Raw genomic sequence first — 27,586 nt, forward strand, 5'->3', positions numbered from 1 at the left:
AAACTCACTGGTTCGCCTACATATCTATGCAATGTATTCAACAGCAGCAGCAGCAGCAGCATTGACAGCAGCAAAAGCAGGTGACACACCAGCACACTGGTTCATCACCTATCACCCGATCACCTAGGCCACACACCGGCCTGGTGAAGCGACACACCACACAGAACCAGTCCCAACAGACCTCCAACGCACACATGCAGCGCACCACTATTCACAGCAAAACAACGGCCGCGTATACATGCCGATCTTTGTACAAGCGGCACTTGAGATTCGTCTTGCCTAGGGCTATCCGCCGACGCAAAATACCTACAGTCTTCGAACAGTAACAGCATATCTTTATCGATATCCCCTCTCACACCTCTCCTATTCCCTCTGAGCGGCAATGGTGGGCACTGTCTCGTTTGCCGACTCTTGGCCATCTGATTTTTAAACACAGCATCTCGGAAGTCATAATAGGCTGCACAATTACTAAGCACATGCAATTAAACGCTGAACACTACAAATTTAATATATTTTTCGTTAACAAGTATTTTCTTGAGCAGACACTGCTTTTGGTAAGTTATCTCCACGAATGTAATTGTGGATGCATCATCTTTCTCTAAGTGGCAAGATGTGATATTTATATCACTTTGCTATCTACTATTTCACTCGCTGTACATCACAATGCAGTGTTCGGCAATAAACCCAAATAACTTACAGGGGTCGGGTGAGCACTGCGACTCAGCCGTCGGTCTCGACATACACTCCTCTCAATGACATCGTCCATCGGGGGAGACTCGTCCCGGTCTCGTCGGCACGCGGGGCCTCTCAGCGTCGCTATCTGTCAGATAGCGGGCCGAGCGGCGAGCGGCACTATCGGCGCGAGCGGCAGCCCATTCCACGCTCGGTTAGCCGGTATTCCCGATCTGCGCGGCCGTGCCGAGCCGATCAGCCGCGCTGTCACGGTCAGACACGGTGGAGACGAGCCACCGGGATCTGCCCGAGAGGAGTTCGTGGGCTCTGCAGACGGGTATCAACCCAGCTGGGCCCACAGCCGCGCCGCGCCCGGTGAGTGGCAGGGCTGTGTGCAGCCAGGCTCGCGCCGCCCCGCCATGTTCTGCCGGTATTTACACATCAATCACTGCACTAAGGCGCCGATCGCGCGCTGCGGCGGCGCCGCGGCGCGGTCGGCCGACGGGAGCGGCCGGCGCCCCTCGGAGGTCGGCCCGCTATAGTGAGGAGGTCTGCTGGGTGTGCTGGCCCGGTCCTCCCATCATCAGACCTCCACCGAACGCCGAGCCGCCGCCGAGCGCGCCGCTGAACGCTCCCGACGCGGCCGTCGGCGCGTTGCACGACTGAAGGTACATGAAGTAGTTGTAGTTCTGCGCGTCGTGCGATGTGGCCGGCGGTCCACCGTGGCCGCGCATCTGACCCCAGTGACCCAGCAGGTCGGACACCGAGTGAGCGCTGGGCCAGGGCGTGCGCGACGGCATGCCTGGCGACCCAGAGCCGCTCTTGGGCGGCATCGGAGAGACCGGTGCTGGTGCAGCGGCGGCGGCGGCTGCGGCAGCGTGCGCCTGGTACGGGTAGTGCGGGTACATGGCCGCGACGGAGGGATATACAGGTGACTGGTGCGGCTTCAGGTCGTAGTGCGTAGCGCCCTGCAGGTGCTGCAGTGTGCCGATCTTGTTCCGGAGGATACGAGAGATGGATGAGACGGAGGGCAGGTTGAACTTGTCACAGATGCCGTCTTGAAGGAGGTGATCGCGAATCTCCCACGCAAACATCCCCGGGTCCTTCTGCTTCAGCTCTTTGATGTAGGCCGTCACCTTGGGGGTGGTGACGCGCGGCTTGCTGCCACCGATGGCTCCTGGCAGGATGCTGCCCGTCTCGTTGTAGCGCGCCAGGATCTTTGAGACGCAGCCGTGGCTGACGCGTAGCTGGCGGGAGATGTCGCACGGACGGATGCCGAGCTGGGCCAGCTCGATGATCCGCAGGCGGATGTGATTCGGCAGCGGCCGGCCGTTGACGAACATGCCGCCCAGCTGGTTCACCTCGCCGTACTGCTGGATGTTCGGGTCTGGAACAAAGAGAGAACGAAACGTCAGCGGGTCTGGCATTAGAAGCCTGGCGGAAGGCAGAGGGGACACGATGTACCAGAAACGGGACAATAATGTGCGCACTCATTCTGGGATTTCCTGTGTTTGAATTACAAAGAGCTACATCGTAGAAATCCAGTACACGGCTGCGCAGATTAATGCATGGTTATTTATTCAGGCAACACATGTCTGTTAACTTCCATGTCAGTCCCAGGCAAGGATACCGATCTTGCTGATGAGAGAATTTAGGATATGTATGAGAACATAAGTAAACACAACGGTAGTGCGGTGAAATAAGTTGACGGCCGTCTATAGAATTGAGCATTACGCCTCAAGGTCACAGAAAAATCGCATGTATTGAGCATCTTGTTTTCTCTAAGCACTGCAACTCAAATACACATCAGCAGCGACAGCTATGCTGTTCGATATGTGAAAGAAGTAACAGGGCGGTCGAGCGGCACGCTCCTGTGAAGTAGACGCCACCCGCTGACCGTCTGCCCGTCCGTCCGTCCATCCGTCCGTCCGTCTGTCCATCTGTCCATCGGCCGGCACCGACCGTGCAGGCCGCGTCACTGTCTCACAGCGGGTGCTGACAGGTCGACAGGTCGGTTCGGGCGGGAAGTTTCTACAGTCGGACCGCCCATCTCCGCCACTCTGGTTCGTTGCAGACGATGACAAGAGGTGTCCGACCGGCCGGCGCCCGCCGCGCTGGAGGCGGTCGTCCAAGGAAGGGGTGTGCTTCAAGGCACGTATCACCTATTGTTCTACACTCTACAACTTCCCTGGGCAGACTGTGACCGCTGTGAATGGTCTTTCACCGCTGATGATGGTCTGTGAACGGGTTGTGAACTGTCTGCTGCCGCTTAGGACGATCCGTGGCTACTGTGGCGGCACGATGTGACCACTGTGAAGTGGTCGCTCTATGACCACTTGAGACCAAATGTAGACGCCATGGGTTGTCTTAGCCTGTGGCCACTGTGGGCAGGCGCTGACCGCTTTGAACGACTGCGACCGCCCCTGCCAGACGCCGCGATACCCCGTGCCCAGCCACGACCACGGCGCTCGGCCAGGGCCATATCCGGAGGTCATATCCGGCCGAGTGGCACTTGGAAACGCGCCGGTTATGACCGTGCAGAGGCCGGCCGGACCCTCACCGGAGCGGAGGGTCACTGGCGGGTACAGCGCACCGAGGGGTGGATAGGGGCCAACACAGCAGCGGGAGCAGGCTTAGCAAAGACCAGCACCAGGGGAAGACAACTCACTAGTGGATGCATTGAATGGCACTGGTAAGTCGTCATCCCCTTGTACTTGACGTAACTCAATAGAAGGACCAATCCCGACCTCACCCAGGAATATGCGTTTTCATTGTTTCATACCGTCCTGCCTGACTCAGCAGTCCTATTGCAAAACCCTTCGGGGGCGGGTCGACTGATGTGCCGCACCACGGCCTGTTTCAAGAACAGACTGCGCCGCCGGGCGGAAGCAGCACAGTCTGTTGCCCATGCATGGCACGTGCATATGTGTACGGGCCGGTGTTTATTTGGACTTCTCCAGCCCGGCAAATACGTAACGGTGTAGTAGGCTGACTCAGACACCGCTGCTGGACAAACCCGGAGTCGTAACCGAGTAATTGTTACCACTTTATTTGTTAGCTGGAGAAATTGCACTGGAAGGTACTGATGTAGCGCAGAGCACCATAGCAGTGCTTTCAGTAAAGCACTGAGAAGTAATGAAAGTCAAAGCCATTTTGCATGCGTAGCACACGAAACAAACCTTTTGAATATTATCTTGATGCTTCGGCTTTTAGAATAACTTCTGTTGAGCGTAACAAATAATCGTAAAATTTACATGAGACGATAAAGATAGCAGTGCCATTTTATCGAGAGCGTTACATCAATGCAGGCATGGAGTGATATCGATATTTCATCGCACAAAAGTCGAATTGCAACTGTTTTGACGCAAAGCCCGAGCATTGCCATGCCTTCTTCTGCACACCGCAGCAATAACCTTTCATGCTAAGCAGATGTATGCTACCACTGACTAATCGTCATTGACAGATCTAAGGCCGCTTTTCAGTTGTCTCTTGACATCAGCTGTCTTGAACGGGAGAGCTCAATGACCAGTCCACCTCAATGAACTGCTCAATGACCAGTCCAGCTAAGTGCCCCGTTCAATGACTAATACCCGCCTCCCGCTCATAGATACCCTATACGTGTGGTGAGCGGTGACGTGTGCCCTGATATCGGGTGACGCGACGCGCCGGTGCCGGCCACTGCCGCGTCTGTCTGGGGCCGGAGCCGCCGTCTCTGGGCGCTGTTTACCCCGCGGAGACACGGTCCGGCAACTCTCCGTTGTTTATAGCAGCGGTGGCGCACAACCGCTGCCGCTGCCTGCACAGAGATCGAGCTGCACTGCCGGGTCGCGGGCGCCAGCCTGCACTGCGGGGGCTGCACTGCCGGGCTGGGTGTATACCGCCGGACCGCCAGGCGCCAGCGCTGGTCGCGGGCAGACGGCGGGCGCCAAAGCAGTATCTTTGGGAGACGGGAGGCGACGGTGCTGTTACTCGTAATGGTGACCGTGCATTGAGTCAACTTAGTACCTACAGTCTGTCTAGTGTCTGCCCAGCCAAACCCATCCAAACAATATATATGCTGCAATATCGGCACCGACGGAATAAACTGCCGGTCGGGAAAAATAGTTCAACTGCGTAAATCAGAACAAATCAGGTCAGACTGAGATGTCTCACAAATTTTTCATTCCCGATTACTGATGCTGAAGATACGTGCAAATCTCGTCAAACATCACACACGCCAGCACATCAAACACCAGTGACTGCGCCCGCTAAGTATCTTAGCGGTTCGCTGTGTCTGTGCGCGTGCTGCGGTCGGCGGCGGCGGGGGCGGGGGCGGGGGGCGGTGGCGGGGGCGGGGGCGGGGGCGGCGGTGACCACAAAGGCGGCACGCCGTACCATTCATCGTGCGCTCGCTCTGCGTCCTGTCCGGGCCTGACGCCGGTGGTAAATATTGCAGCGCACCCCGTGATGGACGCGATAGTGGGCGACGGCACCGGCACGGCGCCGCCGACATACTACCGCTGCTAGGGACCTGCTTCTGCTGCTGCCAGAGACCCACAGATGCCACGGGGAGACCCCTACTGCTCGTGGAGACCCAGATTCCCTCTGTAGGGACCCACTTCTGCCAGCATACTTGTAGACCACTCAGAAACTTCTGCCGTTAAAACTCCACTGCTGCAGTTAGTCCGATATCACGCTCCCAGAGATTCACTGCTACAACCCATTGCTGCTGGAGCCCTGTTTTGGTGCGTTCCTCAAATTACCTTTCAGATCTTCCTCAATAAGATTATTATTATTGTTACTTATGGCAGGCCTCGGTAACCTTGTCAGCACCTAGCATGTGCTCGTGCGTATGGTCCGTGTGAATGAGCTTGCCTTATCCGCAACAACCCCCCATAGAGCGGTACGATCTGAACGTTCTCAGCCGTGTCAATGTTCACATGCACGCTCCGTGTGGGCGCCCGAGGGCGGAACGGCTCAGATAGGCTGACATGTGACCGTGAAGAGTCGGCACGAGCGACCGGCCCAAACGCACTCCCGTGCGGCCCACTGCGCGGCTATCACGATCTGTGATTGAAAGTGTCATCAGATATCAAGCATCAAATTGGGTGAGACTGGCTTGTTAGTAATATCTTGCAGACAGATTGCAGCAGCTGGGTCTGGTTAATGTTAAGCCCGCTTAACCAAATATAGAGGCTTTGATGAAAAGCCGACGCTTTCATCACAAGCATGACTTCAAAGATCGCGACGCACAGCCGAGAAACAGCCAACATGCTCGGCGAGCGAGGAGGTCACGTATTCATGCGTTTTTCATCAGAAACATCGAAGGCGGCGGTTTTATTCCACTGCGATTGTTTAAAAGAAGTCGCCATCGAACAACGCACCTTTGTTTGAAGCCAAGCAAGTAAGTGAATAAAACAGCTGTCTCTGATAATGCTCTGTTCTGCACTGGTCCGTTGTCTGATGTCCCGAGTGTCCGTGACCGAGTGTCAGCTGTGTCCGCTGTGTTGATGTGTCCGTTGTGTGTCCGTGTGTTTGAGACTCGGACAGCCCGCCTGTCGGACACCGTGCCGGCTGTGGTCAGAGTAAACAGGCGGCCGGTATTCGGCAGGAATGTGTCGATCGACTGGCGGCGTCCCCTTGACACCGGCACCGAATGCCAGCGGCCGCGGGCCCTCAGCGTTTGTGTACTGTTCACTCGGACACGGCGGCACGTGGGCGTAAACGGGCGGCGGACGGACAGCGCCCGAGCTGCCGACCGGCCAGCGGCTCAGGAGGTCGGAGTGCCGTAGTAGGCGGCCCAGCTGGAGTGTTGTAACGGAGATATCAGGGTAAATCTTTCATAGGGGTTAGCGAATCCATTCGAGAAAAAAAAAGACGCTCGAGAAGACGCTAAGCTTGACGGAGAAGGTGGTCCCTCCAGAGTAGCGCTTGTGTGTCACTGTGTCAGTCGACAGTCGGAAAGCCTTGATAGTTGGTGAAAGGCTGCCATGATGCTGATTGCTGATAGCCTTCTTATAACATAATGCGCAAAAATAACAGACATAACAAACGTCGGGTGATGGGAGGCTCAGCAAATGTGTGAAACCAATCAACTACAAGCATGGATGCCTTGAGGTTACTCAACCCAGACAAGCCTCATAATATACACAGTTAGCCCTGTGTAACACATTAGTCCCCCAAGAGACCCGCTGTATACTGCATATGCAGGCGAACGATTCCGGGTGCGAAGTCACTGGCCGAATGTCGGTCCAGCTGCGATGTTCTGAATGCCCGGGAGAAACCAGTTCCGCGTTACTTTAACATGTGGTGGCTAGGCCCCGAGAGAGCGACCTGTACTTTGGAGCTTTTGGGATGCATGGAGCACCCGGTTGAAATCTCTGTGCAACATGTAGTCCGCAGGGGGTGTGCATAATTTGTTACAAATAAAACTTCACTGTTTCGGATCACATATCTTAAAGTTGTCAGCTTGTAAGCGGTCCTGTGTGTCTGGCAATGTAACGAACGGTGTGGTGTCAAGTGGTCACTCCAATTCAGTGATCACTGGTCATTGCCGTCGTCAGAGGTAAGTAAAATTGGTTAGTGTGACGATCAGTGGTCGCCGTGACAGCCGCGGCCGCCGGCGGCGCCTCTCGGCCGCGTCTGTCTGTTTTGCTGTCGGCTGTCGGCCAGTCGTCATGACCGTTGTGCGGTACCGTCATAAATAAATACACTCTCCAGTCTCCACCGCCGCCGCCGGGTCGCCGCGCCGGGCCGCCCGGCCGCCGCCGTCGGGCAGTCCCCGGGGGACCGGCGGTCGCCGCCCGACAGCCTCCCCTCAGGGGCCGGCCATCAAAGAGACCGCGCCGGCCCGCGGCAGACGGCCGGGCCGCGGCGCCGCCGCCGCCGACCGAGCGAAGAGGCCGTGAGACGCGCCCTGGCCGGAACCCGCGAGATAGTGGCAGCTCGAGAACACGCCGGCAGGGACGGCATGTCAAACCGAACCGAATCGGCACTGCAGAGGGAAATGTGGGACGCCGCGTCGACCGTGCGGACCGGCACATTCCTTAGTGAGAGCGGGTGTCTACTCACGGCGAGTGATGCAAACGGTATGTGATGTAGTGGCGGGAAACAAGTGAGCGAAATGCTGATGAAATGCGCGCATTGCTGGCTTTGCAATTTTTCTGACTGAACTGGCAGGGATACTTTGATAAATAAGGGAGTTTTGCGTAGAAACCGGTGTCTGCCACCACTGAAGTGGTGTGGTTTGGAGGGAGATTAGGAACTGGGGCCTATCGCCACTGGAGGTGGATGGGGGGATGGGAGCCGGGAGGGGCTCTGAGGGGGATGATATAGGGGTCTGACGCCGCTGGGGGTGGGTGGGGGTGGTAGGAGGCGGGGGTGGGGGGACCGGGGGGCCGCCGGGGACGATCCGTCAGAGTCAGCCATTATCGGGGCGGCGGCTGCCAGCGGCGCCACGGCGTAACGGCCCGGCTGACACGAGCCGGCTGGCCGCGTGACAGACGTGACGGCCGACCTGACCGGCGCCGTGACAGCTCAGTGTGCTGTCGTGACGGATGGTTGCCGGCCGTCACCGCAGCCAGTGGCCCCGCGAGCCGGGAACAACGGCTGCGGTCGGCGCGCGACCCGGCCCCGGGATTTATCAGGCTGGTTACATTGTTTTGCGGCAAGCTCCGTGACTGTGTTGTTCCACAAGGAAACAGATTTAGAACGGCCCGCTTGATGGATGAGCACATAAAAGTTCCAACATGAAACATTGTATATTTTTTACTTTATTTGCAAGGAATAACTGTCACCAATGAATGTTACCCAGAAAGTTACGTGATATGGATGGAGCTTTGGGCTAAAGCGTTCTCGAATCGCCACGTTCTTCGAGCGTGCATTTCGCCGACCCCACCTCCGCCTCAACCAAAGCGCCGCCGCCGCCCCCGCCGCCGTCGCCGCGGCTGCCTTTGTGCGTTGTCTGCCGTTCAGGCCAGTGATTGGCTCGGGCGGCGGCGGCGGCGCCCGAGCTCTGTTGTGATTGGTCGGTGATCGGTGACGACGCGCAGCCGCCAGCGGTGACGCAACTCTCCCCGCGCGGCCATGGCGAGCTCTGAGGCCCCGGCGGCGGTGCGGCCCCGCCGGTGGTGGCGGCGGTGGGGCGGCGGTGGTCGCTGAGAGGTAGCGGGTGACTGGTTTCGCTCGAACAGCCAGCTCAGCGGCCAGCCCGGTGTCCGTCTCTGAGTGTTTTATGGCCGAATCATCACCATATCATGTCCCGTGTGATAAAATGGCAGCGATACACAGTCGATCACGGTGATTTGATCCAGTGGCGTTAGTGCAGACGGTGTCATATTAGAACGGAGCCGCAATGACTTCAAATGGTCCAGGCCAGTTTGAATGTTCTTATAAACAAGATCCGTGTTTGATTTCCAATCGTGTTTCACATGAAAAGTCACTTGATCCTGTTGTGTTTTTGGGCTACATATGTATGGTGACTTATCATATGCGTAAAATCATCTGCATCATATCCATTTGAGGATTTCAAGTTCCTGGCCACAGATGTAGAGCCATCGTCTCACTGCGTTGAATGCGTAATAGGTTTTCTTATTTTTGGTATACAAATTGAGAGCATCTCATTGTCTTCAGGCTGGAGTCTTGGCTGTCACATGTCAGTTACTCGGAAATCACGCGATGCAATGTTCTACAGTCAGTCCACACCTAGGGTTGATTCAATCATTGACATAATTTAGTCAAGTTGGACAATAACAGGCAAAAGTAACTGCCTCCAGTAAATTTATGAATTTATGAATATTCCGGTCAAACTGTTATCCGTAAGCAGCGTTATTTTCCAATCACAAAAGGCTGCGCAGTGACGCATGATAAGCAGACACATTGAAGACGACACCTAAGAACGCTGTCTCTACTAAAAACCTAGCCCCCTTTTACCCACTACCCAAGCTAAGCAGAGCCAATACCACCATATCAACAATGAGACTGAAACCATTTCAGGCGCGGCTTGTTTCACCATCCGACGATTCATCAACGCTCAGTGCCTCTACCCACTAAAAAGACTGATTCACTCGTCTGAAATGGGTTACCCATGTTCCCTCATGATGAATGGACGTCCCGGATCCAGCCATGCAGCTCTGGGTCACTTTTTCAGGGTAATAATTAGGCAGTCAACAGAAGGGAACATCATATTGCTCCCACTCTCTCGTCTCAGATGCCGTCAAATGGCCACAAGAAGTGACATTCTCGCTGTCATTACGACACTCGGGAGTATTGCTCGAAATAAAAATTTCAAGGAGATCTTATTATGTTTAAATCCTCATTAACTATTCATACGAGCATGAACTTCACAGTTCACACGTAGTAATCCATAATTGCAAAGTAGCTCTTTCCACGCTCGCCCACAAATTTCTCCATTTGCTCGGTGATTTCTTACTTTTAGGAGAGCTAACATATCACGTAATAACTCCGCGGTAGTCACAAGCAAAATGCCAATTCACATCACGCCTCTTTCCGCTGCAGTATGCATATCCTCGCTGTAAAAGGCCGTCGCTCAGTCTCAGTCGGCAGGCTGGCCGGCGCCGTCCACCTGGCGAGTGTGCGCCGCAGTGGGTAGGCAACCCGCATCACAGGCAGGTATTGCGGCACAGCCTACCCGGCGATCGGCAGGCGGCGGCTGATACGACGCGATAAGCGCCGCGCCGCTGCACCACCAGTACCGCGCTGACAGAATGACTCGCCCCGCACCCGAAACACTGGTGGAACCGGGAGAGTTAGGAAGAGAGGGACAATGGGGACATTTTTCATGCTACCTACATCGTTCGAAATTGCTTGTCTTCAGGCTTGTCGTTCTCTCTGGGCTGGCTTATAAAGAAAACTTAGCTGTTATAAGAACAAATTTGAAATTGGTATAGTGCACAGCAGCAAAAATGAAAACAACATATGTTTGATTTTTACTGGAAACATTTTTAGAGGGGTGTAGTGAACCATCCCGCAGTTTCCAACTCACCCTTATGGATCCGCCAATGGTTCCAAACCTCAACTTATGTAGTTGTTATTTCGATTTGCAGCTTCTCCAATGGGGTAAAGAAGGTGAATTGACGCTTATACGAGCATTCCAATTATTTCAATGCTGCAATGTTGGCATGGGATGGTAAAAGAGTAATATAAAAATGCTGAATATAAACATGTCTTGCGCAACAACATGGGTGCAATTGCTTACTGGCGTCAGCGCGAGCTCGTGATGTCCGGACAATCCTAACATCACTGATAGGTGCTCGGCGCGGCTGGAGAGCGGCGCTCCCTCCGACTCCGGAGTGACAGCCCCTCCCCTCCCCTCGCCGACCGGGCCGTCGACGCCGACAGTTTGACTGACGGCGGCAAATCGGCACAGAGAGATAGGAAAACATGTGTGGTGTCGGCGGCGTGGGCGCTCTGCGCGGCCGGGTGCCGCCGAGGGTGCTGTCGGATCACACACCACCACCGTGGGTGTTCCGGGAACGGACACCCGTCTGTGACCCCCACCCCTGACACCACTCACCGATCACTGGTCGGTAATCACTTGACAACAGACGCGGGGATTACGCCAGTAGCATATTTGGAGGCAGTGGCACATTAATGCTTAGATACTTGAAATTTGATTGAATTATCATGTAACTTCGTTCACAAACTGTAAAGTTAACTGTGCACATCGACCGCCAGGTGAATAAAACTATATATAGAAAGCTGTTCGTGGTCAGATGAAAGGGAGGTGTGGTTGCAGCAGATGCTTTTCAGTAGCCAACTTCGAAATGGTTTGCTGACCCGCAGTCAGACGTGGTCAGAAGATTTCTGCGATTTGGTTCTGCCGCAGTCGAGACACTGAGAGTAGCCCACCAATTCCTCACTCCCCAGAGCCGAGCAGACGCCAATTACCAGCACTCGGCGTGCCTCTGGGCATTTCATTGCCGGACGCCCCTCGGTTTTTGTTGGGCGCCCTCACAGACTACCCACGCGTGTCCGCGGACCTCGCGTGCCGTCTAAATGGACACGGAAGGACAGGAGCTCACCTGGGGTGGGTGTCAGGAATTCCGCATGGAGAGACAGCCGAGAGCTGATGCCAAGTCATGGGTGGTATCTCAATAAAGTTGCCATGAATATACAAATTCGTAAGTTGCTCTAAACAAGTAGGCACGACTCTAAACTTTATGCAAAGTGACGATCGTCAACAGTAAGCGAATCCGGGACCTCAGCTGATAGCTACATGCCATCGGAGCTCATCCACCGCCCATCTAATCAAGCCCAGCTGATAGTCCCGTGTCGGCGGAGCTGGCGGTGTCCGCTCGAGTGGCACGCGGACGGCGCGGCTGAGCGCGCCTGAAGCCGGCCGCAGCCGCCAGCACGCCGCTCCGCCGCCGTGCCCGGCGTGCCGGCCGCGCCCCGGTCGCCGGGTCAGAAATACGAGCGGCTGCCGAGGTGGCCGGGGCCAAACGGGCCCGTCTATCGGACATACCGGCCGAGACGGCGCGGCGGACCGACCGGCTGACTGGGCCGCCGCAGGGCTCCGGGTCACCGCTGCTCTGGTTCGGGCACCGGTAGCACGGGAGAGGACCGAGACGCCGTTGCGACAATATCATCGACCGAAGATGGTCACTCACGGGAGGTCAGAATCAAGAATAGGAGAAAATGGTGTTTACTTTTGAGCTCCCGCCTCATCAATGAACGTGATCTAGAGCTCGTGAATAGTAACGAACGATAGGTAAATATGCTATCAATTAGCATACGAATAATTATTCCGCAACTGTCATTGATAGAAATACGTCTAGGGTCCATACCAACAAAAGTGTAAAAGATAATCAGCAAAGTTACCAAAAGCTGTCAAATTTCCCCGTGACGGCGTCGTGCGGCGGAGATTGCCTCTGATGACGTCACGGGGCGGCGCCTGTGATGCCGGCGTCTCGCCGGAACAGCATCATTATGCTGACAGATGGCCCGGCGTTCAGCAGTTTTTCTGCCGCGAGGGGTTCCTACTCTGGTCTGAGAGGTTCCCGCCTACCTCTCCCCCTCCCAGGGCAGCCGAGAGGAAGGGGAGGGACTTGAACTGAATGATGTCCATAACCGGCGAAAATTTCCCTGATTTATCCGCGCGCCCGGCCCATGGACGGATATAAAGGTAGATAGATGCCTTTATATGACACACCACGGAAAAAGGACATTCCGTGCTTCCAACATATGGGCTATGTCTGGCGAAATATGCACTGCAACTGAATTTGAAAATAATTGTCAGTAACAGAAAATACAGCGAATGCAAACATATGCTTTATCATCACATTCATCTTACTAGGAAGTAGGAATCATGATCGTTAACTCATATTCACCAAGGACATAAACCGTGGTCGGTGGTGTTACCTACCAGTTACGCATATGTGCTCCTGACTCAGCCTGAAGCGGTAGGCAGTGGCACGCATCTCGCCACATTTTACCATGGCTAGGCGAGCACCAATTGCGTGCGACTAACTGCTGTCAAATGTTGCCATGGTTTGGTGAGCACCAAATGTCAGCGGCTAATTGCAATCACACATTACCATGGCTAGTCGGGCACCAGACGACAGACGTCGTCCAGACACTCACTATCCCATGCCAAGCTAACCCGGCAAGGCGATCACCGAAAATCTTCAACGCTCCCGCCTCCCTCTCTGTTCTCTAGCAGTCATCTTTTTGTCCTGGCTAGCAATATTTACAGATCAGCGAGCTCCAGTTGTTTGCCAGCTCTTCGTCCTAATCCGGCCCTATTTGTTAAAGCTACAACCCGAAAGCCGGCTGTGAAAATATTTTGACAGCCGAGCGGGCGGTTGGTCCGCTGTTCTGAGTGGCGGTGCTCCGGGGGCTGAGGGCTGGGGACCGGGGTGCGGGGCCCGGGGCGCCAGGGCACGTGCCGCGCGGCACCTCTCACCTCCCCACCAGCTCAGTCCGAGCGGCTAATTCAGTCGGCCGGAGCACAATGAGGCGCGAGACACGCGCCGGCGCGGCGATTTACGGCGCGCGCGCCGCGTCCGCCGCCGGCGCCACATTCCGGCGCGGCGCGGCGAAACACGGCGCGATGCTGGCGGACGCGGCGCGCCGGCCGGCCGGGCTGATCCAATTAGTGTCAGCCGGCGATAGCGGCGACGATTCGGTGATTCAGAGCACGGGTAATTAGCACGCACAGCTCGGCCGAGAAGCGGCGGCCATGTCAGCGCGCCGCCGCGCCGCTCCACGTCACCGGCGCGCCGCCGATCGTCGCCGCCGCGCCGTATCAGGGTTTTTAGTCGGCGCGGCGCTGCCAAACGGCGGAGAGGGGTCGAGTATGTCAGACGGCCGACTGCGGACCAGCGAGCCGCCGAAGCAGCTGCTACCAACCAACAGCGCTACCGCTGGGCACGAATAAACCAGAGAACACTACAAATATTCACTAGACCGTATCTATTATTTAAAAAAAAGTTGTATGCCTACAAAACAGCCGATGTTGAAAAAGTAGGTGTAGCACGTAGGTCGTAGGGCTTGAGAAGCATTTATCTGATGAATATTCTAATTATGGTAGGTATTTGATCCTCGCTTCAGCTGGCTATATAATTATTAGGTCAGGCAAGGCGTCTGATTTTTCTGTCCATCCCGCGCCGCTCCCTCCGGCCCTCTGACGTCATCGGTTTCGCCGGGGGCATTTGTCACCTGCCAGTGGCGGCCACAGCTGGCCACAGTCGGCCACAGTCGGGCTCAGTTCGGTCCCACGGATGTCGCAGTGTCGAGCGGTCGGGTAAATCACGGGCGGGGTCCGACGGGTGCGCCAGACAGCCGGCCACCCGGCATGTGACGTCTGACCCGTCCGAGATAGACGACAGTCGACAACCTCGTCTGTGTCGCCTGACCCGAGACAGACAGACAGTCGGTGACCCCTGGACTGCGAGCGGCCACAATCTCAACTGTACCACCTGACCCGGGACAGACAGCAATCCTGCCTGTGGCGCTTAGACTACGAGAGACGGCGACAGTCCTGGCCCGAGAAAGACGGCAGCCCAGCCCACAGCATCTGATCTACGAGTATGGATCGGCACCTGACCCCAAAAAGGCGGCCGGTTGGCTTGCGCTGCCTGAACTAAGCTGACCAGTATTCTGGTAGAGTATAAGGGAGGCAGCTGAACTTTTGTATCAGACAACTTAGGGCAGTCCTCCCTAAGCTGTCTATGTCGGGCTCATACAACTGAAGACGCGTCTTCTGGTTCAGACAAACGATCCCACTCCTCCCTCTGCAGTCTGTGTCAGGTTCAGACAACTGAGGACACTTTTCTCTCCGTCGTCTGTGTCTCAACGCCCGGCCCGGCGGAGGAGCGGGCCTGCCAGGCGTCCTGTCACCCGCCCGAGCCGCGGCTGGTCGGACCGCGACCACCGCCAGCCAGCTCGCCCAGATAGATGATGTGACAATATATGTCAGGCATGCTTGCAAAGGCATCGAGGCGTTTAGAATTAAAGTGTCGCCCGAGGTTTATGTTTCAAATAAATGTACCAATACGTCTCGGGACTAGGATGATGAATTTCGCGGATCGTGCCTGTCATAAGCTGATGATTACGACGGTTTGTTGCAAGTTATTTTTCAATTTCTCCAGTTTCTGCTATGCACAGCTCTACATACCTATGATGCAGTTCAGTGACATCAGGTTCTCAAGCTACAATTTGGTTTATGGATGATCACGCGAGGCCCCGCGTGACAGGGCCATTTTTTGGCCTCGCTTAGCTGGCAGATCAAAGGCTCCCACTTGTCAGAAATTTACTATAACGCCAGCGGCGGCCAGACAAGTGGATGGGCTCGGCCAGATGAACGCCTGATAAACAGACCATAATTTAACCGGAGCGAAATAACAGGCGCGTCGCCGGGAAGCTGGCCCGAAGACACGGTCGGCCTACTGTGACGATAGCGCGCCACTCGCCACTCTTTGTCCCGACGCGACAGAATATGGTGGAGGGAGAACCGATTGGTGAACCATGGCGGATCGATGGCACATCACGCTTGATGCTGACGGATCCGGGAGACCGCTGGTCCGTGGGCTACCTGAAGTGTCTCAGAAGAGGTGCCAAATTAACTAACTGCTCTGCTATATGGGACGATCCTTCGCTGCCTCCACTTATGCTGCATACTTCAATGGGCAAGTGATACTGTATCGAACCAATAAAACGGTATAAGATTGGATGAATCGGTCGAGAATTGCAGTGTGCTCCGGAACTGTGTCAGCCCAGTTGACCAGTTTGCGCTGGCACTATATCGGCCCAGAGTGCCCCGGTGGGGCCGGCGGGCGGCGCGGTCCCCCTCCGCGCCGCCCGCTCTCCGCCGGCGTCTCCCGCCGCGGCCGCTCGTAATGGCTTTCTCAGCAGACGGCTGGTGTCAACTTCAGACGGGCCGACCGGCCGATCCACAAGTAATAACCGCGCCGACACCGCAGCGCGGCCGGCGGCCTGGTGCCGTGCAGGGCGCCGCGCCGCGGCTCCAGTCGCCAGACGGCGGCCACATGTGGACGGTACGACGGCGGGACGGGCACCGCCTCCCGCCGGCCGGGGGCTCTACAGTCTACAGACTACACTCTACTGTAAGGACCACGACACCGGGCACCGCCTCCCGCCGGCACAGGGGCTCTACACTTTACAGTCTACAATAGTGGTCCGACGGCGACGGGCACCGCCTCCCGCCGGCTGGGACCTACGCTCTACAATGCTGACCTGAAAGCACCGCCTCTCGCTGGACGGGGCTCCACATTCACTCTGCAGTCTAAAATAGTGGCCCGTCGGCACTGGCACCGGCTCCCGTCGGCCGGGGGCTCTACGAATACGCTCAACAATACCGGCCTGAAGGCACCGCCTCTTGCTGGACGATGACTCTAAAAGTTTAAACACACTCTACAATCTAAAATAATAGCCTGTCGGCACCGGCACCGCTTTCCACCGGCCGGGACTCTACGGTCTATGTTACTGGCCCGACTACCACCCTCGAACGGAGGAGCTATACGGTATACACGGCACCGCCTCCCGCCTCCGCTCCTTTATGCTACGGTTCTTACCGGCCCGACCATCGCCCTCGACTGGAGACCCTCTTGGATATGGGTTACATCCAGCCTGGAACCTGCTCTCCTTACCACACAGTCGGACCAATCCAGTTGGGCAAGTCCAGTCCAGTCCAGTCCAGTCAGACCAAGACCAATCAGCAGTTGGGGGTCAGATCAAAGACTGATCAATGAAGTTCAAGTCACCCTTTCTCACTATTCCCTCCCTACTTTCACGCTCACAAACACGGCACATTCTTTTCGGTATTTCCCTCATTTTCACACCTCTCGCTCCACTTCCTGCTCTTCACCCCAAGTTTGTCTCCTCTCGGACGGTTTCCGGTGGCCGGGTCTGTTGTTAACCCGCGCCCCGTAGGGCTACCGGCGGACCCTACCACCCGTAGGGGGGGGGGGCCGTTTCGGCCCCCCCTAAGATCTCGGAAAGTTACCGGCCGATTTTCAAAATTCAAACGGCGTTCGATAGCCCCACCCGGGAACTACCTTGCGACCAAATTTCATTGACCTAGGTCAAACCGATGACGTCACAGGTCAGGTCAAAGGTCAGATTTTCACCGTTCACAGGCAATTCAAGAAATGTGCTGTGAAAGCGAGTAAATTGGTAATTTATTGAAAACCATCGATGGTACATTGCTCGTCAAACACATACTTTGCTATCTGAGGTCACTGATACCAGGTCAGGTCACAGCGAGGTCAGGTCACCGGGGGTCACAATATGAATGTGTCGTGTGATACATGTTTTATGGTCCATTTTACATGACAAATGCGATTATGTGGGTTAGGCAGCCTTTGGGGCCAGCCTAGGTCACGTTTTTGTGAAGGTCAGGTCAAGGTCAGGTCAAATTAGGTCAAATTTCAAAGTTGATATTTTTGCATAAAATGGGTATCTATTCGATGCAGCTCGTCACGGGGAGTCTAATGGTAGTCTTCGTTTTGCTCTACGAGTTCTAGAATTGCCAAAAATTGAGTTTGAAAATTTGACGTCATCATTTTTGAACAGTTTTTTCGCTATAACTTGGCCAAAAAACGAGGTATCGATCTGAAATTTGGTATGTAGATAGAAGACGGTAGGCACTACCACATATATTCCGGTTTTTTTCGAAACTCAAAAAACTTTTTGGATTTTTTGGCGAATATATCCAAAAAAATGCTTTTTTGATTTTTGGGGGTCAAAACTCAAAAATTTCAAAAATTGGAGATAGCAATTTTGTAGCCCTGTCAATTCTACACCTTTTATGTCTTGATCATTTTTCTGTATCTTCAAAGCTGTAGTCCTGACAGGTCTTCTCGCGAAGGTCTTTTTTCGGTCGAAAATGACAGAACATGACGTCACTCTGACGTCATTTGTGGCCAACCTATCATAGCCTTTGGAAAACTTTTTGGTCACAATGTGTAAAATTGATGCCCGGAGGGGTCCTGAAAGTTTGGTGGCGATATCTCCAGCCGTTTAGGAGATATCGACCGAAAAGGACAGGGAGGGGCCGTTTCGGCCCCCCCCCCCCTACGGGGCGCGGGTTAACTCTGGCTCCCACACCCGCGTCCCCTTCGTCTCCCTCCCCTTAGACCCGGCGGAGAGTCGAGTGGCCAGTGAAGGGAATAATGACCACGATCAGGTTACCTCCCCGTCTGTTCGGCGGCTTGCATTCTTCACAGGCTGCGGCCACTCGGCAGCACGGCGAACCAAAACAAGGACGAAAACCGATCCACTGCGCCGGCCGTTAGAGGAGAGTGTCCACAGCACTCCGATGGGGACTGCTTTGAGGTCAGTAAAAAAAAATCAATGACATTGACGTCGTCAGACGTGGACGTTGGAAAACATGCCTAATTGGTAGGCATGGACTAGTTGATAGCCGTTACCTGCCTCGGGTTGCGATACGCACTAATCGAAGTCCGTTACATCAAGAAATCACTCACTCCCTGACACCGTTCACCATGGCTCTAGCCAGCGATAGACTTCTCCCTGGAGTACCACCACAACACACATGCATACTCCAGCGAGCCAGCGACGGCGGCATCCAAGCTATGTCGGCCCTGCTCAAACAGCGGCCCTGAACAAACAGCGAGCGGCGACTCGCTGCCGGCGAAAATATTGTCATCATCGAGCACCGACACCCTGCCGCCCGAAAAGTCAACAGGGAGACGGGTCGGCTCCGGCGGATGGACGGGCTATGATTTTCTCCGGAGAGACATAGCCAGCCGAGGGAGATGTGAGAGAGCTGCGGGAGGAAGGGATGAGGGAGAATTGTGGGATGGGTGGAATGGGAGGGCTGTGAGTGCTGCAAGCCAATTAACGAGGAGAGCCCATGAACAGCAGCGATGTGGGAGTGCTACAGGAAGAGGATGATGTGATGAGGGAGAGCTGGGAATGAGCATATCACGGGGTCAAAATTGATAAAATGATCAATGATATGATCAATGATCAAGGACGAATGAATGATCAATGATAGAATGATACAATGAATGATGATGCAAATTGTTATAATCATCAGCTTATGACGTATGATTTATATGTTGTGTAGGCACGAGGAATGATCCATCGTGAGCCATTATTCGTTTATTTAAAACTACAGTTATACCATTTCCCTTATGTTTAGAGTAGGGCAAGTCTCTGTTGTTCATTTTTTTCAGCGCGTAGCTCCCATTTTTCCGTGCTTGTCAGCCACTCGAGCCGGACCGAGTGTGCACTCAGCCTGTGTTGGCAGTAATGATGCGTGCCCGCACCAGTCTGGCCCCATTTCGGCTAAACAATGCCCAGGGGTACCGGCACAGAGTAGAATTTCATCCGCGGGTATTCCAGGAATGCGTCGGAGCGCGCAGTCGCTCCCTCCCGCGGACGGCGCCTCTCGAAGGAGTCAGTGTTACGGGTGGGAGTGGCGCTGCCGAGGGCGCCCTACGTTTACGGAAACAGAAACTGACTGAGGAGAGCAGCTCTGACTGACGGAGGCTTATAGAAGCGAACAGCTCTGAGCCGTTCACCTGTTCACGGCATTCAACGAAGCACGAAGGACAACCGTGGCGTAAGGTCATCTGATTGTCAGGAACAATTATGACCAGCAATGCATAGATCATTACATATTTCCTGATCATCACGGACCTCTTCGGACCATCTCAAGTCCACAGATCATCTCAGGGCCCCCGGACCACCCCGTGTCCCTAGCTTTCCTCTCTCCCTCTCTGTCGGCGCCCCACCGAGCACCGGAAGTTGTCCAGCACGCCGACCTGTTGACCGACAGTTTCCAAGGGGCGCCGCCGCGCGTGGGGTCCTCCAGCCCTCAGAGGACCGCCGCCCGCCGCCGCTGGAGGGCCCCCGGCGCCGCTGGACGCCCTGCTGCCGACGTCGGCAGTGTTTGTGAGGTCGAACCGGCCGGCCGCCCGCCGGCATCGTCCGTCAACAGGGCACTGTTTGCAGGCCACTGTGTTTGGGTGCCGACGAATTAGTGCGCTCTTGTCGCGGGTTCAGAGTGGGGCGGCGCGCGGCGGAGACGGGCGAAATGGTGGTGGTCGACAGAAGGCGCGAGCGGCACGGGACATGACGGCAGAACAGCAAAGATGGAGAAAAGGAGAGAGCGAGAGTGCTAGCCCAGCAGACCGGTCCGGCGCCGTCTCTGAAGATCAGTGGAGCCGCCACTGCCAGTTAGTGGGGCCCTCATGACGGCGGCTGTTTTTTGTGCGGCGGTTATGACGCCAGAACAGAGTGGGTTATGGAAACCGGATACTCCACGTGCGCGAGGCCTGACCCGCACATGCTACCGTGGACTGGATACTAATTTGACATTTTGTGTCGTAACACTGCTACTAAAACGAAACGCGTTGGAGGGAGGGCGGGAGAACGCGGGAGGTTGAATTTCAGGGTCTGGATGGGTCTGTCATAACAGCTGAGGCAATAAAGATTTCAAGCTGTGACGTAGCATACTTTCGAAAAACAGTGGCACAAAAGTAGGCATGCAACCATGCCAGCTGTAGCTATCCCAACAGGTTAGAGTTATGCGGAAATATTTCCGACTGCTGCTTAAATGCCACGGGAAACATTTTTAAAAAGACACACCTATCGATGTAAAAGATCATCCTTACTTTCTGATGCGCTCTGAAAACAGATAACTTTTAAAGGCAGCATTGACATTTGAAGTTGACATTCTCGTGAAAAGAAACACGAGAAAGAAAGAAAAATGTCTCCTTGGAGTGCCGTCACTGCTCCGCATCCCCATTTCCCAGTGTTATGCAGAGGCGGATCCAGCTCAGAGGTTTGGGGGGGGGGGCAAACCATAACAATTTATCGATTCTTTCCATGCATCGTCCATAGGCGTAATGTTAAAATTATGCCGTTTGGGGGGGGGGGCAAATGCCCATTTTGCCCCCCCCCCCCCTGGATCCGCCACTGGTGTTATGGACCGTGCGTCGTCCTCCGGAGCCCGGGTCCGGCCGGCAGTTCGACGGTCCGATTACCGCCCGCTGTGACCTGAGGAGGTCCGAGGAAAGGGGACAACAGGGGGTCACCGGACACCCCGTGCACGCCGCCCCTCTCTGCCGCTCGTTACACCAGAGCAAAGTGGGGACAGGCGGCGGGGACACGCGGGGAGCTGTGGGGACAGCCGGTGGGGAGCGGCGGCGAGCAGTGGGGCGCGGTGTTCCGCGGCCAGGGGAAGGGTCAGAGATGACTGAGGATCGGTCGGCGACCGTCAGTCGCCACTGACCGATGACCGCAGGTGGCGGCGGCCCACTGACCGCTCCCACGGTGCGGAGACGCTGCTGACGAGCCGCCGTAAACAGCCGACCCCTGGCGCTCTCCCCTGCCGACCCCATCGCCCTCCTGTGATGACCCACGCCGCTCTGATCTGGTGACCCTGCTGCTCCCCCTGCTGACCCCGCCGGCCTAATCGGTCGGGTGTTCCTACCGTCGTCAGCTGGCGCCTGGCCCTTCCGACAACGTCGGCCAAATCTGGTGACCCTACCGCACCCCTTTGAGTGATCTTGCTGCTCCCCTTCGACAACCATGCCGTCTTTTCCTGGTCACAAGCCACCACTGATCTTCACAAATAAGAGGAGCGTTCTGAAGGCGGTAATATAGATCAGTTAACTACTTAACTGATATACCATCGGGGAAATTGTTGTTACCCAAACGAGCAGGGAGTGATTACCATCTCTGTGGATGAACAATTATCACAACTCACAGACGCGTCATTAGGGTTATGTGGGACGCACTGGTTATTCGATGGGGCAGAACGATATATAATTTGGGCGTACGATGCGCTACAATAAAATAGAGCGCACACCGCACTCGATCTACGATAGGGCTTAGCTTGGACGGCATTGGATCTTTGCTGACTAAAAATGGAGCAGTATGAGAACGGCTTTACCGGCTGGTTGGTTGGTAAGAAACTTTGAAGTAAATAAGGCGAGTAAACCTACGCACAGGAACGGCCTAGACTATGAGAAAAACATCGGAGAAGCCGGGACGCGCGGAGACAACAGCATTGGCGGCTGGCATTGGGTTGAACGAGATGGTATGGCAGTCGCAGCTCCGCGCAACATCACTGTACCGGTATTTACGGACATGACATTGCCAGAATATTCACGTGGACGACAGGGATGTGTCTGCCTCGTCATGGGGGTCATAGGCTAGCATTAGCGACATCGAAATTTCATCCTCCGCAGTCATAAATTACACTCCCTGGGACATTGTAAGTCGGGCGATGGGTTGAATCGTACATTTCCTTCAATCGATTATTTTGAGTGGAAAACCGACGCCATCCATGCAACCGGATTATGCGTAAGCGACAATTAGAGAAAGCCGAGCTGCAATGTTTTTCAGTCTAACAACTAATGGCCTGCATCTGTACACTGATCAGAGAGAGACAGTAATTAGTGTCCGCACCAGTTTCGCGACCACCCAGGGCGGTGTCAGATGGCTCTCCACTGCCACACAACTGGTTCACGATAAATTTCGGCCATCCACTATCCGGCAGGGCGCGACAATGGAGGTTACCGGGGTGAAATACTAGCTGCTGCCTGCTGAGGGGCAGTTGAAATATATCCTGCACGCACTGGTAATAGCTCGACAGCAGCTGCCACCGAGCGTCACAGTCTTTTGCATACTCAAGCGTCCAGGACAGGGCACGGCAAATATCAAGGATAGAGGCATAGTGCGATAAAACTCAGCATCTTGCTTTTCGGCTTACGAGCCTCCACAATGCTTGTATATGGGCCCGGTAAAACTAGGCACTCTGTTGCGCTTATAAGTAGAAATGTAGCCCTTGATGTGATGCAGGGGAGACGGCTGCAGTAGAATTCCACTGATTTCGGACACAATTTAGCGTCCGTTTGAAAAAAGGTTCTTTGACTACGTCTACATTATGGTGAGGTGAAAAAAGTCTCTGCATAGCCATTTGTACAGCTGTTATGACATCACGCATTTTCAAGTTATGCGATTTGAATTTAGCATAATAGAATACGTTCTAAACTTTTACAGCTATTTTTAACAGTGTGTAATGACCATTGAGTACATTGTTAAATAATCTAAGATCGTGTAAAATATCGGTCAGTCGTCAGACGACAAAAAAAAAAAAATACTGTCAAAATCAATATTGGTTTGTCAGTTTATCTCTGTTTTCTTGCCTACTGATCATCATAAAAAACTGAAACACAAATGAAGAGTAAATAGGGATACCTACTGATATTTTACTCTCTGATCTGATCCAGTGCAGTCAGAATAGAGCTACTAAATATTTATGAAAACCAATGCCTGCAATAAATCATCTTTCATTGTCCCGGCATGAAGCTGTTCTGCTGCCTTTCCAAAACTTATGATGAAAAAGGACGAGTCGCAAATATTGGGGACTCAAGCTGTGGTCATCGTCACCGAAATCAAATAACAATTCTTTCATATACGTATCGTATAAATGTGATTTATGTGGAATCTTCTAACGCCACACAAACATTTCATGGGTGAGGAAGCAGAATATTGAAAATCATTCTTTTACATCTTTTGTTTGGTTTGATTTACAAGGGGTGATTTCGATTGAAAACTTAAAAATTTGGTGGTTTTAGTAGATCAATAGCCGTGTGACTGCAGGGGCTGGAAAGTTCAATGCACACTGTGTTAAGCGCAAAGCTGAAGATGATTTTTTTTTTTTATAGAAGTCATGTTCATTAGCATTTATTTCCTTTTTTGTCTTTTCATGCAGGACAATTATGCGATCAGCTTCAAGTAGCAACCTACAAACCCTTGTACGGTCCACAATTCAAATTGCTCTCAATACACTGGACTGGGGACAGTTGTTGGCAGGACGGTCGTGCCGACTTTGCCGGCCATCACTCACCCATGCCGGAGATGGCCGACTCGCCGCTGAAGCCAAAGTTGGTCACCAGCTCTCCGGGCGCCTTGTCCTTGAACGGGGTCATGCCCTGCGGCTGCGTGTCACGCTCGTCACTCCGTGGCGTCGCTCTCGCCGCGCTCGCACCGTCACGGCCGGCGCGCACGGTCGCGTCACGTCTGACACAGTCACGCCGACGGACCCGGCGGCCAAATTGGCCGGGCCGGCCGAGGCGCCGGCGCGCGATCAGACGCAGCGAGCCGACACGCCAATCAGCGTCGGCGGCGGCCGCGGGCGGCGCGCTGATTGGCCGGCCGGCCGCCATGTTTGTTCTGCCGCCGCGGATGATTGGTCAGAGTTATGGGGTGGCCGGGTGGGCGGCAGCGATCGCTGTTTGCCCGATTGAAATGCGTCAGAAGTCGCCGCCGGCGCTATTAGCACTGGAACGGGTTAACGGAGCAGCACAAATGGGGAGGGGGTGACGGCAAATTTAACCCGGCCCACCCTCACAGACTGTCGTTACTGCTGCCGAAGAACGAATGCCACAATAAAACCTCCCGATATAGACACACAGGCCAAAGACACAGACATTCTTCGCCACTATGACTCTAAATCAGGGTGACAGTTACATTTCATGGTAACTACAATGATACGATCTTTTCCGGTAGCTAAAGTGCGCCGCCGAATGCCTCGCGCCCGTCGACGGTGACACGGCACGTGCGTCAGGCGTCAGACGGGCGGCGACCCGCTCCGATGGGCCGCCACCTCAGCAGCGCGAGGCCGTTTGGTGCGTAATGTGGCGTGCGTGCGGCAGGTGGCGCGCCTGGAGAATTCAGCCAGCTAGCCAGACAGATCTGCCAGACAGACAGAAAGACAGACAGACAGCACAGCGGGCCGAGCTGACACGTCTGGAGGCCACCTCAACTACTCGATCTGACTGTGACACGATCAATGTCACACGGCCTCGGTCAAACGGGGCCGCAGATGAGAGGCAGGGACGCTGCTACGCGGACGCACGAAGTCCACTTCCATTAAAATACCATGGTACCCGGTCAGACGGGACTTCAGTCCAGTCAGAGGCCGAGGCCCAGTCAGAGGCGGTCAGGGGCCGACGCCCATAGGTGGAACATTGCAAGAATGCCAGGGGTGCCTTTCAGTGGTAACTGAACGGCGCCGTAACATTTCTGCGTAATATGTATATAAAGTATGTACCTACATCCGCTTCTCAGCAGCGCTGCTGCCCACACGACTGTGTTTCACTTTAAAGTTTTAACACATGGTATCCACCGATTAAGAATATTTTTATGGGAACTACCCAATTTCAAGGGGTGCTTTTGACACTGAGGAGTGCTCGAGCACCCTCGAAACCCCTAATCCTCCACCCCTGCCGACACCCGGTCAGGCGAGGGCCGGGGCCAAGTTCCACATAAGTGATGGGCCTGGCTCTAACAAATGTCTCTCTTTACGCAGGCCCGGGGAGACAAGGTCCGGTATATAGTGACTATATACTACTCATACCCCATAGGATCCATACAAGATATCTTGGCTCGCTACGCGTCGCGTTGGCCATAAAATAATTGAGGAAAAGCTCGCTGCAAAAACTGAGCACTTAAAAAAACCGCAAACCCACGCAAATAGAATAGTTATATTATATATGAGCACAAAGATCGGTTCGAAGGACAAATCGACGAGTTTTCAATGAGACGGGAGGGAACCGGTTCTAATAACTGCTTGCACAGCTACGGAGTCGATAGATTTTCGTTAAATCCGACTCCGACTCCGAATCCGGCCTAAAAATCAACTCCATCTCAGACTCCAGATATAGCTGTCGACTCCGACTGACTCCGACTCCCAGCCCTGGCAGGCCTGCGGAGTCGATTAATTTTCGGTAAATCCGACACCGACTTCCAAAATCGGCACCGAGTCCGACGCCAACTCCGCAACCACAGGTAGATGCGTTTCTACTTGACCATCCCACCTTAACATAAGTTTTGAGTTGAGATGGCCAAAATGGGGTCCCTGGCTTCTTGCACTTACCGGTTTGAGCACTCACAAGATCGAAAAATGCCTCAAATCGAAAATACGTCTAATTTTATTAGATTAGATACGTCTCGTATCTAATTTCAAAGTTACGGCACTGGGATTCAGAGGGGCTGATGCATTTATAAAATGCCCCCTCTGAATGTGCGACGTCAGCGCAGATCTAACGATTTTAAATCTTTTACCAAAACGTTTGGTAGCACTTGGTGGTATATGCTGCTGCCTGCTTTGCGCGCAACAAGTGCCGCACTTTCAAATAAAGTCGCTAGGAATAGCGACGATCTCAAAAAGTAAACAAAAGTAAAAGTCTAATATCTTAACCCGCGCCTGGCCGGGGGGTCTCGTATCTAATTTCAGACGTATCTGTAATAAGACGTATCTGTTTGAACACCCTCCCCCTGCGGTTTTTCGCAGATCCGCGCCGCCGTTTTTTGGCACACCTGTTCGTGCATCATTTCCGCACATGTTGTGAAAATTTCAGACCCAGGTCGCCTTAAGTCAAGTCACCAAGTCACGCCAAGTGACCTCACCTCAGAAAAAATAAGAATGCTCGTCATAGCTACACCGACTGATCGATTGCCTTGAAACCTTTCAGCGATTGATAAGAGCAACATTATCTATAAAATGTATATCTCGGAATTTCGATATCGGTGACCTAAGGTCAGGTCAATTTTGCGGCCTCTCCATTATGAGTCAATGGGAGAAAATTGAAAAGCGTCTGTTTTTCAGTGTCTAGAATAGCGTTCGTGTAAAACTTTTGCATGAACGCTATTCTAGACACTCTCAAACATCGATATGTAGTTAAAATTGACACGCTGAACCGGAAAATGGCAAGTGTGACCCCTCGTTATGTCCCCGAGGTCATCTCAGGTCACGAACAGAATCTAACAGTTTTTCGCTAATAACTTCTGATTGAGGCGTGCTAGAGCGCTGAAAACGCCTAAGATGTGTTCGGCTCGACGTTGGGGATCGACTAATGACCTTTTCCGGTCAGGTCATGACCTTGACATGATGTCAAATTTTCAAGTTGACCTTTCAAGGTCAAATTATAGTTCATTCGACACGTCTCGACGAGAGGAACACGGTGCTGGCAAAAGTAATGTCATGGCTCTTTTGAGTCAAAAGCTATTGCCGAAAAAAAAACGCTTTTCGTAAAAACGGCTATTTTTTGAGCTTTTGCCCTCTGGAGGCTAAACCGTTGACCTGAGGTCAAAGCTGAGAGCATTATTCAGAAAGGTCTGTAAAAGGGCTATCGAATGCGCTTTTTCGCGGCGCTGTAGCTCTATCGGTTCCCGAGATAGCCGTCGGCAGTTTCCAAAATGTTGAAATAGTCAACATTTTATCCATTTTATCTTACATTAATTTGACCTCAGGTCAAGGTCATGACCTGACCGGAAAAGGTCATGTTGCATAGCAGTCGATGCGTCTCGGCAAGACAAACACAATGAGACCATCCCCAGCGTTCTGTCTCTTTCCAACCGAGCATTATTGGCAAAAAGCTGTTTGAAGCCTCAAATGACCTCGGATGGC

General features: G+C 54.0%; 1 protein-coding gene across 1 annotated transcript; it reads right to left on the reverse strand.

Annotated features, from left to right (window-relative positions):
• Positions 1–11: 11 nt before the first annotated feature.
• On the reverse strand, positions 12–24,219 carry LOC122393711 (paired box protein Pax-1-like). Its single transcript, XM_043389957.1, has 2 exons — positions 24,023–24,219; positions 12–2,059 (listed from the first exon to the last, which is right to left on the reverse strand). The coding sequence occupies exons 1-2, from the start codon at positions 24,102–24,104 to the stop codon at positions 1,209–1,211; spliced, it is 933 nt and encodes a 310-aa protein (XP_043245892.1). The 5' UTR covers positions 24,105–24,219; the 3' UTR covers positions 12–1,208.
• Between the last annotated feature and the right edge of the window lie 3,367 nt (positions 24,220–27,586).

The sequence above is a fragment of the Amphibalanus amphitrite genome, unplaced genomic scaffold (assembly GCF_019059575.1).
Source record: "Amphibalanus amphitrite isolate SeventyFive unplaced genomic scaffold, NRLGWU_Aamphi_draft 000550F_arrow, whole genome shotgun sequence".
In the NCBI taxonomy this organism is placed as follows: domain Eukaryota; kingdom Metazoa; phylum Arthropoda; class Thecostraca; order Balanomorpha; family Balanidae; genus Amphibalanus; species Amphibalanus amphitrite.

Bases quoted from the DNA above. Each gene is read 5' to 3' on its own strand.
- LOC122393711 (XM_043389957.1), bottom strand. From the start codon at position 24,104: ATGACCCCGTTCAAGGACAAGGCGCCCGGAGAGCTGGTGACCAACTTT. The intron at 2,060-24,022 runs GTGAGTGATGGC...TCTTTGTTCCAG, and splicing joins GTCGGCCATCTCCGGCATGG to ACCCGAACATCCAGCAGTAC.